This window comes from Glycine soja, chromosome 11 (genome assembly GCF_004193775.1).
Source record: "Glycine soja cultivar W05 chromosome 11, ASM419377v2, whole genome shotgun sequence".
In the NCBI taxonomy this organism is placed as follows: Eukaryota; Viridiplantae; Streptophyta; class Magnoliopsida; order Fabales; family Fabaceae; genus Glycine; species Glycine soja.
Genome location: NC_041012.1, coordinates 33,274,378 through 33,287,064, shown reverse-complemented (window position 1 = coordinate 33,287,064; position 12,687 = coordinate 33,274,378). Strand labels below are relative to the sequence as shown.

Here is a 12,687-nt window from a genome sequence, read left to right as displayed (position 1 = left end):
ATCTTGAAACATATACAACACCCTTTTCTTTTGATTTGCGTAATATACATATAGTATGAACAATATTGACTATCGATTGCCATTAAAAAAATAGGTAAAATTGATTGAAAAGTTGTAAGAGAATGAACCTGGTAGTGGTTTGTGTCTTGTTCGGCAGGAGAAGAAAAAGTCTTTGGAGGATTATGAAAAGTCTCAAGGGTTTGGGTGAGATTGTTGGAGGAGTATTTTATGTGTATTTCTAACTAAAAAGTCTCTCAAAATCCATTCCACAAAAGAATCCATCAAAATCTATTTACTTTTGAATACCAAAAGACATTTTAAAAGTGGTAAGAAATCTCAATTGAATACCAACAGATTTTGTTGCCTTGAAAAAAAAATCTTTATTGTCTTAATTGAATATCACAAGATTTATTTATATTTTATAAAAGTCTTGATTGAATATCACAAGACTTTTTAATCATAAAAAAATCTTTTAAAATCCTTTGAAATCTTAATTTTTATCAAACAAAATTATATTAGTGAAAATGATCTTTAATACTTGATAGTTTTTGGTCCGTCACGATCATATAGTGATTAATTTAGTTCCATCTCCATCAAAGTATCAATAAAAATAGGCGGCTTAACCTTTTTAAGGTTTGACTTATTCTAAGCTAATTTAATAACGTCATGTCTTTAGGTGTTCTAAAAAGTCTTTTGCTTTGTTTTCTTTTAAAGGCAAAGAGAACTCATCATTGATAATGTGAAAGCCATCCCCCGGCCATCAGCAAGACGTGCATATACTAATGAAGAAAAAAAAAGTCTTTTGCTTTGTGAGGTGATCTGTTAATGATATCAACAAGTTTTAAGAGTACTAGATGACAATGATTTTTTAATTAGCATTAGCTCTAGCATGAATACATGATATTAATGTATAAATGTCTCCATCCAGATGGGATATTAATCTCTCGAGTACTTTGGCAAACCATGCCATGCGAAGCAAACAACAGTAACAATAAATGCAACATGAAATTCGTTAATTAAATAGTAATTTAGATAAAATAATGACGAGATTTCATTTCGTTTAAAAATCACAAGCCACCCAAGCGAAATATGCTGGCAGTGAATAGGATACAAAGTCAATGCTGTATATTATAATCTTTTTAAATGCAATAGAGTTTAGGATATGCACAAATTAAATTACCATGCCAATATCTGGAATATTACATTGGCTGAGCAGCCAAAACCATGTTATTTTCGGAAGTAGACATTGTATTCCTCGTGAATGGTCTCTATTATATTCTACTTTAGAGTCTTACTATTGAGCTGCACGTCATTGTCAATCATAACCTAGATTTATTCGGGTAAATGTCTTCAAGAAAATAGTTTATCGATAAAAAAAATTTAGGATAAATAGTTATTTTTGTCCCTAAATATGTAATTCATAGACAAATGCGCCTCTAAAAGATGAAAATATAAAATTTAGTCCCTGAAAGTATAAAAAGTGTGACAAATATATTAACTTTCGTCCGTCATCGTTAATAAAATATTTTAAGTGACATAAAAAGATGAGTTTGTCACTGAAATGATTGTCAACGTGATTATCTCTAATTGCCAACAAGGGGATATATTTATCATATACTATTTTATTCACTTTTTGTCTCCCCGCACTCTGGAAATAGGAATAGGATAAATAATCATTTTTGTCTCTGAGTGTGTAATTCGTCGACAAATGCACCCTAAAAGATTAAAATACAAAATTTAGTCTCCAATAATGTAAAAAGTGTGACAAATATATTCATCTATTAACTTCCGCCTATCACCATTAATAAAATAGGCAAGATCAGAAGAAATGAAATATGAAATATATTTATCTTTTATTTATAGTAGATTATGACTAATTATTATAATTTGAAAAATTTGTAATAATTGGTAAATTGTTAGAAAATAAAAAGTTTAGTTGAGTTGAATTTCGAAAGTTTATCAAGATCAGAACAAACCTCAAGATTCAAAGAGCATCTACTGAAATATTTATAAATTACTCATAATAAGATTTTCACATCCATGACATGAATTAAATCCACATCCTTGTTTGATGAGTTTGTTCTTTATCAACTAGATTAATCTTTATTGATATATGTCTATATATAGGAGATTTTTTTTTTTTGTAGAAAAAATTGAGAGAAAGAGTGTGAGGCTTATTTTAAGGTAGGTGGAGGTGCAAACCCAAACCTCTTATCTTGTTTTATTCCACCAATTTCTTGGGATTATTTATAATTTTTAATTTAGGATAAATACTCACTTTTATTTATATTTTGTAAGATGACATTGATAATTTATTACCTAAAAGATGAAAAATAAAAAATTTGTCATTAAATTTATAAAAAGTACAACAAATTTATATTTTATCATTAATTTTCTTTGTTAACCTAAAGGAAAGTGTCTACTTTACATCTCTGGGCCTATTTGTCATTAGAAAGTTTGTCATCTTTGCCGATGTAGTGGGACTAAAATGTCATATGTAATTTTGACTTTTTACAAAGTAACTCACCAACCATTGGATTTATTAATTATTTAATTAACGGTTTGATTTTTATCCTTTATTTTTTATTCTTTTTCATTTTCCATCTCTACCCCTTTCCTTTCTCTAAATTTTTATCCCCTCCTTCATCCTTATCACAACCGCGGAGCTGTAGTAATGACACTCCCTAATCTCCTTCTCGAACTTGTTATCTCATGATACGTAGACATGTCTTTAGATTAACCTATGAAAATTAATGATGAGATAAATTTGTCACTTTTTGTAAATTTAAGAATAATTGTCGGTGTCTACAAATTTAATGACAAAATTGAATATTTATCTTTTAATTTATTAATTTATTTATATAAATTTTATAATTTGATTCCTTGCATTTAAATTAAGTTAATTTTCAATATTAATTTAAATGAATTAAGTAAAGTCAAGTGATAATATATTTTATCAATAAATTAAATGTATGATTGGAGGCTTGCGTATTTAAGCAAATTTATTATCAATTTGTCCTTACTGCGTGTCATATCATGTGTACAAATTCAGAACAACACGGAATGTGTTAACTATAATTAATTTAGATGAATTTTGATATTTTGTTTAAGAAACCCAAGCCACACGAACGGAAACTCTTGGTAGCTAGTGAATTTTATACAAAGTCAATGCTACGTGGCAATCTGTTTACAGGAGATTTTCTGGGTTAATTATATTGGTCGAACAGTCTAATGACTAATAAGCCACGTTATATACAGAAGTAGAAAGTGCTTTTGTGAATGGCTTCTATTCTATTTACTATTGAGGGCCGAGCCGTCGAGGGAATGCCAATGCCATTAAAGAACTAATCAAATCCTTCATTCATTATCAAGTTATCATCAATTGAAGAATAGAAAAAAGTTATCAACAGTTAAATAATTAGGCAATGGAGTCCATCATCAGTCATTATCAAGTTATCAACAAGTCCATCGATCAAAAAACAAGTCCATAATTCAAGTAAATACAAACATATCGCACAATTACAGCTTGGCATTGCACACATGTATATGAATTACAAAAAATCAATTATTTGAATTTACCTGCATTATATTTATTAAATGTAATAAGCATTTTGTTTCACATCAAATTGAATATTCTCTAATAATGTGGAATTTAAGTCTTAAATATGTACCCACTCGAGCAGAACTGCATTAAGAAAAATAATGTAATATTTTATAATAATAATAATAATAATAATAATAATAATAATAATAATAATAATAATAATAATAATAATAATAATAATAATAACTAATCGTGAATTTATTAGTAAAAGATCATTTTCAACTTTGTAAGTACAACATGCTAAAGTACTGCAAGCAAATGAATTTTTATGAGTGATGCGATTTTATATAAATAACACTTATTAATATTAAAACTCTTTGATTATTATATTCATTGAATAAATTATTAGATATATATTTTAAATTTAATTTATTATACTCATTTTACTTCACTGTTTGATGATAGATTATATTAGGTTTAAATATATTTTTATTGCCTTAAAATTGGGACAAATTTATTTTTGATCTCAAAATAATATTTTGTTTTTATAATTTTTATTTTTTTTTTAATTTTTTTGTCGTCCAAATATCGTTAGAAATTTGACTTACATGGCTAACAACTTACGAGTGGCTTTCGTGTGATAACTCACTTTGATTTGATGTTATATCAAACAGTACTTTACCACATGTGTGTTTTCCTTTCAAAGTAGCCATTTTGATGGCATTTGGACATGGGGTTCAAAAGACTCCATCAAGCGAAAGCTCTTTAATTTCCGATTTTCTTCCATGGAGAAAGCATCCAACCCCTTGGTGACAAAACTTAAGCCAGGGTTTAAAAGTTTGATCTGTTGCAAACAATTCTTAAATTATCCATTCATAACATCAATTCCAATCTGACACTGAACTACCATTCGAGCTTTTGCCTTGTCAAGAAATATTCTCAGCAATTTCCATTCTTTAACAACCTGCTCGAGCACCATTGGGGATGTAAAAAAAAAGTTTTAAGAAAATAACTATAACTAGTTTTATTGACATGAATATTTTAAATAACTTATTTTTGTTCATTCATAACTAATTATGTAATTGATTTTAGATATAATTAATTATATAAAAATAGGTATGAAAATATTATAATCAATTTTCTAGTCATGAGTATATCAAATAACATATTTTTATTTAAAAAATAATTATATTACAAAATTATAACTGTTTTATTGAAATGAATATTTTAAATAACTTATTTTGTTTTTCCATAATTAGTTATGTAATTAGTTTTGGGTATAATTTGTTTATTAATAATTAATTATATATTCATATTTTAAAAACAATAGCTAGTTATATCAAATTATACTCATTTTAAAAATTAATTATGATTATAGTTATAATACTCACATATAATCTAATTATTTATTAGGCATGATTATATGTAAATCCCTAACCATGATCCTCGATCTGTAGTGCTCCTCGACCTTTTCAGACTCCCTCATTCTTGCTCTTGGTAATGACTTTTCCAACATTTTATTTCTTAATTTACTTTCCACTGTAAATGAACAGTACCTGTTGCTAATGAACATCAACCACTACTAAAAAAAAGGCTTTTTACGACGGTTAATAAGTGCATTTAACGACGGTCATTACTTGCTAGAACTCGAAACAGGGGCAAATTTCCCACTTTAGGTTTCTTTTAGAAACTATTTCCCAGACTAGGGCTCTTTGTAAACAATTTCCACAGGAGTGTTGTTTTTTACGTACCAGCAGTGGAATTTTTCATGCAAATCGCTAGCATGAATAGCACCACACTCAGGCACGCGACACGTGGCTGTGTCGCCTCTGCCACTGGTGACAGCAGTGATGTCGCCACCTACAATGGCGCTTTGGCCATGCAGGGTGGAGTCGCTGGTCAAACCAGCGCTTCCCTACGCGTAGCAGCAAGCTTTTGCAGGTGCAGCTTTTCCAGAAAGTGAAGGACAACTGAAAACGCCAACTCCTTTGGCGATTTAGGGTGAAAACGCCAGCTCCCTTGGCGATTTAGGGTCTTCAAATACCCTATACTTTTGTTCTTGCAACTGCTTCATTTCGTTTTTCTTGCAACTGCTTCATTTCGTTTTTCTTGCAACTGCTTCATTTTCCTTTTCTTGCAATTGCTTCAGAGGTTTCATTTTTTTGCAATTGTCCGTGCCTTTGAGCTTGTTTCTGTTTTGTTTTGGTGGATTTAGCTGTGAAAAAAACTGTGTGGTATGAAATATTTTTTAAGTTATTTTGTTAGGTTGTAACTTATTTTTCGTATATAGTATTTATTTATTTTAAAATTAAATTAACTTATTTGATAGGCTTGTTTAAATGTGTGTTTAAATGTCAAAAATAAAAGAAAAATTGTGTAACAATATTAATTTGAAGATAATATTTTGAGTGAAAATAAAAATATTTTGAATATGAAATTTGTAATAATTTTTTAATTAGATTAGGTTGGTGTTGATAATTTGTACAGAACTCGCGTTTAATTGCTTCTATCTTTTCCTTCCGTGAACAATTTTCGTGAAATAAATTTATTTACATCTTTGTCAATAAATTTATTTGGTTATAACTTTTTTTCCCAAAATAATCATACATGCCGATTAAACGTGTACATGAATTATTTGATCCATAACTAAATTCGCTTTCCAAACATATATACCTTTATTTCGCCAATGATCGTTATATTAATTGTCCTTATATGGTTTGTCTCTTGACTTCAGTTAAATCATTGTAATTTTTTAATAGTTTCCCCCTCTACTGATAGTTTATATTGTGTATAAAATAAAGTTATTGGTGGGTGGGATTGGATTCTATAGCGTATCTTGGAGAGAAGAACTTGACACATTGACACAATTTAATCTTTTGGTTCAATGTTCATTCTTGCATCGTCCCATCGGATATGTCATATAAATGTGTTCTAGATTCAAAATTTGTTAGTGTGTTAAAAATTGATGAATGTTTGAACTTTGAATAAAATTTTTTTGTAGATTATATTTATTTAAAGTAAATATTTTGAGTATGAATTTTTTTTAAGATGAAGTTGTAGTATTTTTTTAATTAGATTAAGTTGGTTTTTGGTGTGTTAAAAATTTATAAGCGTTCAACTTGAAAGTGTTAATATTTTATTATATTTTTAGTAATTTTGTAATTAGCTTTTTCCATTTTAAACCTATTAATGTTAAGATTAATTATTTATAATACTAACTTCGTTCATGAATTATTTAATTTTGTGTTAAAAATGACTATCTTGAAATTGTTCATTTTTTTAAGTGTGTCTCATGAAATTAATTTGAAGTTAATTAAAATTTTTTAAAAGAGAAATTGAATGTAAAGTTCCAATAAAGAGATGTTTTGGGATTACACTTTAAAAGAGAAATATGGTGTTTTTGTGTTAAAAATGACTATCTTGTAATTTATTTGACGTGTTAAAATATTTTTTTTGTAGATACAGGATGAATTCGGTTATAACAGTGTTGTATTTCAATGGAAGGGTATATGAAGATAATGATGGTGTAATATTTGAAGGAAGTAAAAAAGAGATTCAGATTAAACGTGGAATTAGTTTCAATGCTTTGAAGAAAAAAATTGGAGATAAGGTAAAGTTACAAAATAATGAAATTATTTCTGCTATCAGCTGTAGATTTTTAGTGTCAGGAAAATATATTGCCTTGCAAATTTGTGATGACGAAGACGTTGAAACGATGTTGGAAAATTTTAAACAACAAGACCAAATGTCAGTTCTGGAATTGTACATAGAAAAGGATGTCGCTGGTGGTTCAATGTTTCATTCTGCAAATTCGCTTACATCATGTGGAAATTAGCAATTTACATATTGACGAAGACGATGATGATCATGATGATGATGATTATCTTGTGTCTAACTCATACGTTGAAGAGTCGGTAAACGAAGATGACAGTGTTGACGGTATATCTGAAACAGACGATGAAGTCATCGACATTCCTCAACCAGTAAGAATTGTTCACCCAGCAGAAGGTATAATTTGCTGTATAAAAAAATTTGACAATACATTTATTATTTGATGACAATTGTATTTAATGTTAAATAAGTATGATTTGATTTTTTATTTTGAACTGTTAGGTGCACAACGAATTGAAAATCCATTTTGGAATGATGCTTTACATTATAACAATATCAACTAGAGTTATCCTGATGAGGAGGACATTTGCGGTTTGGAGATGCCGTCGACCTTTAATGTTGGCCAAGAATTATATGTTGGCATGAAATTTGATAGTAAAGATGCGGTCAAAAATGCAGTCAAACATTATGTTATGAAGGTGCATCAAAGTTTCAAAGTTGTTGAAAGCAAATCAAACAAGTATGTGGTTTGTTGCTTGAATAAAAATGCAGAGTGTCCTTGCCCTTTCTATATGAGGGCAATTTTATCTAAAAAAACAGATACGTGGAAAGTCACACAATGGGGTGGACCACACACATGTCTGAATATGAGCATGACACAAGATCACGAGAAACTTGATTCAGATTTAATTGTCACTTGTGTAGTAGGTACGTATTTTATGTTCATATTATGTTCATTTATTGTTAATTGTCATTTAAATTTTGTTATGTTATTGACAGGCATGATCAGAGAAGACCCATCAATACAAATTTCTTTGATTCAAGAGAGGATTAACAGTGAATTTGCGTACAAGGTGTCGTACAAAAAAGCTTGGTTGGCGAAACAGAAAGCCATTGCAATTGAATATGGCGATTGGGATGAGTCATATGCGAAACTTTCGTTGTGGCTAACACACATGCAAAATCATTCTCCTGGATCGTATTTTCAAATACTACATGACGATTTTATCGTTGGAAATACGGTTAGTCGCGAACACCGCCAATTTCATAGAGTTTTTTGGACTTTTGGCCAATGTAAAGAGGCTTTCAAGTACTGTAAGCCAATTATACAAGTTGACGGCACACATTTGTATGGAAAATACCGTGGGATCCTCTTAATGGCCACATCACAAGATGGAAATGGTGGCATCCATCCTCTAGCATTCGCGGTGGTTGAAGGTGAGACGTTGACAGCGTGGTCATGGTTTTTGGCACACTTGCGTGAACACGTCACTGATAAAAATGGTATTTGTCTCATATCTGATCGACACGCGAGTATAAAGTCCGCTGTCGCTAACGAAGCACTTGGTTGGCAACCTTCCCACGGTTATCATGTCTACTGTGTGCGACACATAGCAAGCAACTTCAATCGAAAATTCAATAATGCCAAACAAAAAGAAATGTTGAAGAAATTGGGTAAGATTTCATATTTGATGGTCACGTTTATTTTACTTTCATTTATACTTAAAATTGTTATTCATAACTAATTTTATGCAGCCTACACTCCTTGCAAGCATATTTTTTATCAAAATTTAGAAAAATTTCGTGAACTGAGTCCAGCCATAGCCACATGGATTGATCGAATTTCAAAGGAAAAATGGACGATGGCTTATGATAGAGAAGGACGTCGATATGGCCACATGACAACCAACCTTTCAGAATGTATCAATAAGGTTTTGAAGGATTGTCGCAGCATTCCTATAACAGCATTGGTCAAATCAACGTACAGTAGGTGTCGAAAGTACTTTGTTGAGCGTGGCCGCCAAGCGCAAAGACAGTTAAATGAAGGCCAAGTATATTGTTCAAAGCTTGTTAAAGAACTGAGGAAAAATCAAGAACAAGCTTGTACGCACATCGTTCGCGTGTATGATATCCACTCCACAAGGTTTTAAGTAGAGGAGAGCTTCAACCCTATAACGCAACGTGGCGGACAAAAGTGGGCAGTAAACTTGAATGGTCGTCATTGTCAATGCGGAAGGTATTCTGCGCTTCACTATCCATGTTCACACATTATTGCAGCTTGTGGTTACGTGAGCATGAACTACTACCAATATATAGATGTTGTTTATACAAATGAGTACATCTTAAAAGCTTACTCCGCACAATGGTGGCCTCTTGGGAATGAAGCGGCTATTCCTCCTTCTGATGACGCATGGACACTTATCCCTGACCCAACTACAGTTCGTGCGAAAGGTCGGCCAAAATCAACAAGGATAAGAAATGAGATGGATTGGGTCGAACCATCTGAGCACCGAACAAAATGCAGTAGATGTGGAGCCGAAGGGCATAACAGGCGTCGCTGTCCAATGCAATCTGAGCGTGGGAGTTGTTCAAATCGTTGATTTATGTATGTTAGTCGAGTGACTTGTATTTGTTTACGTTCTGTTCAATGTATTGAATTTCTGGGGTTCAATGAATTCGGTAGTTTAAAACATTTTGCCTTTTGTACATTACTTATTTGTGGGCTTCAATGAATTCGTTAAACCATAACCACCAACCCTAAACATAAACCACTAAACCTAAACACTAACCACTAACCATAAACCATAACCACTAACCCTAAACCCTAACCACCAAGCCTAAACATAAACCACTAACCCTAAACACTAACCACTAACCATAAACCATAACCACTAACCCTAAACCCTAACCACCAAGCCTAAACATAAACCACTAACCCTAAACGACTAACCACTACCCCTAAAATTAAACCACTTACCATAAACCCTAACCACTAACTTTAAAAGGGATACTGATACATCTGTGAAGGATATTCGGAAAATGTTGCAGGCGTGTAATACATTCCATGACCACGCTCCATCATTTGTTGCGAATATTGCTTCGCTTCAACAGGCTCCCTTCGTCTGCCTAAGCCCCGAGTTTCAACACTTGACTGAAGAATGTGAAACTCTGGTGCTGGGAATTCACGCTCTGATGCTGGACCATGTGACACTGGCTCAGTGACTCTCTCTTGCTCTTCTGATATAATCGTCAACTTATTCACGTAAGGCACGAGATCATCAACTGTCCATGTGTTCCTCCCTTGTGGTGACACCATATACTATAAAGTCTCCACAACTTCACCCTGCAATTATTAGCGTCAACAAATTAATGCTCACGCTTAAGAAAATAATTAGAAGTTAAACATTGAAAAACAGATAAATATCAATGCAGCTGTGTTTGCATTATTTGGGTCGACAAATATCTTTGTTTTACGCCTATACCACACCATATAGTCCGAGTTAAAACCCAGTAGGCCCTGCTGTCGAGGATAAACGTCGACCCTAAATTGAGCTGCATTGTTCCACTGACTAATGATTGGGGCCAACAGGTGGAACCAATTCTCATCTTGTTTGCCTTTGAGCGTTATGCCATGGAGATTCTGCGGTTGCGAAGGACACCCGGGAATAGGTTGTTGCAATCCATATTGTCGTAAAACCCTATCGGGTTGGTGCCACTCAACAACATGAAAACAAATCAGTGGCACCACCGCGAACCAGGCTACACTTCCAACCACACAAATTTAAGGCAGCGCTGCCATCACAGTTGGTGTGTATGGCTCCCAGACAAACTACATATAACAACACACTTGTCAATTTTCAGTCAAACATAACATATTAAAATATAATTTAACCATTACATTACGATCTTCTTACCTCATGTCGTTTCATTAGATCCAATTTGCGATGGAAAACTCTAAGATCATCATTGCCGATATGCTGATTTCCACGTCGCAGCCACCTACAATAAAAATGAAATCATCATTGTCAACATGTTCCATCATTAAATATTTTCAATTCAAATGTAATTTTTTTAACGACAAACCTGTGTCCAAGTGGTTTATTTTCTATGACGGGAGGTGTCCTCTTTGGAGCTAAAGTGGTGCATCGTTCCCATGCCCACATTTGGATTAAGATGCACATACCTCCGATTGATTTAACTTTGTAATCGGTGGCGCTGCACATCTCTCTATATAAATACGCAAGCACGGCAGGTCCCCACGCATACGTGCTGCACTGTTCAAAGTCACGTAAAAATTGTAGGTACCTTAAGGAAACTCTGCTACTACTTTTGTTAACAAAGAGGACACCTCCTATGAATCGAAGAATCCACGCACAGGTAAACCTTTGTAATTGTTCAACGTTACCCTCATCAATATTTATGTGAGAAAAATGGTGAGCCAGCCAACTTAATTTGACCACACTGCCTTCAATTTCGCCTTCCTGTGGTCTGACTCCTAATAATTCTTCACACAAATCGGTCCAATCAAGATTTGTCGAACCAATTAATGGTGCCCCGTCAGTACGCAGACCTAATAAAATTGATACATCTTGGAGAGTAATGGTAGCCTCTCCGCATCTCAGGTGAAACGTGTGGGTTTCGGGCCTCCATCTTTCAATGAACGCACTAATTAAGACCGCATTTATCTTTAGGTATCCCATCTTCATGATCCAATAAAACCCACATTGCCGAGGTAGAGGAACAATTTCCTCTGGTATTTGTTCTTCACCTTGATATGTCGGCACTGCTCGTCTAATGTGTAATTTTCTATCTGGTTCCCCATTCCAAACATGTTCTGAAACATGCTTGGGTTGCACCCACAAGACGTCACCATCAACTGGACCAGACCTAGTTTGTATGCTCGATGAGCATGACGACGAAGATGCCATTGATCCTACAAAATAAAATATAAAACAATTCATTGACGATAAAATTTATACATTAATTATACATACACAAATTAAGTATATTTACAAAAAACTTAATTAAAATAAGGGAAATTTAAATGTATTATACAATCACGGAAATTTAAATGTATTATACAAAATAAATTAAATCACATCCAAAGACAATTTTACATAAATAATAAATTATATTTTTTTAATTTCAATAACAAAATATATTATACAAATAACCTAATTCATATATATTCTATAAATAAATTAAATTACATACAAATATAAATTTTAATATATAATATAATATTTATATTTTTGACTAAAAAATAAAATAATATATATACAAAGTTAATAATTAAATTTTCAACTATAAACTAACGTAATATAAAAAACTAAAAATTAAAAACTAAAACTAATGTAATATAAAAAACTAAAAATTAATAACTAAAACTAACGTAATATAAAAAATTAAATTCTAACCTAATTTAAAATTAATAATTTATACTACATAAAATTATTCTTAATCTATGAATAATTTACCATATACAAAATTAATGACTTTAAATAATTACGAGTAATATAATTTAATATACA

At 31.8% G+C, this 12,687-nt stretch overlaps 1 protein-coding gene across 1 annotated transcript; it reads right to left on the bottom strand.

The window, feature by feature from the left end:
• Positions 1-7,468: 7,468 nt before the first annotated feature.
• On the bottom strand, positions 7,469-12,084 carry LOC114374417 (serine/threonine-protein phosphatase 7 long form homolog). Its single transcript, XM_028332058.1, has 3 exons — positions 11,240-12,084; positions 11,091-11,155; positions 7,469-7,551 (listed from the first exon to the last, which is right to left on the bottom strand). The coding sequence occupies exons 1-3, from the start codon at positions 12,082-12,084 to the stop codon at positions 7,508-7,510; spliced, it is 954 nt and encodes a 317-aa protein (XP_028187859.1). The 3' UTR covers positions 7,469-7,507.
• Between the last annotated feature and the right edge of the window lie 603 nt (positions 12,085-12,687).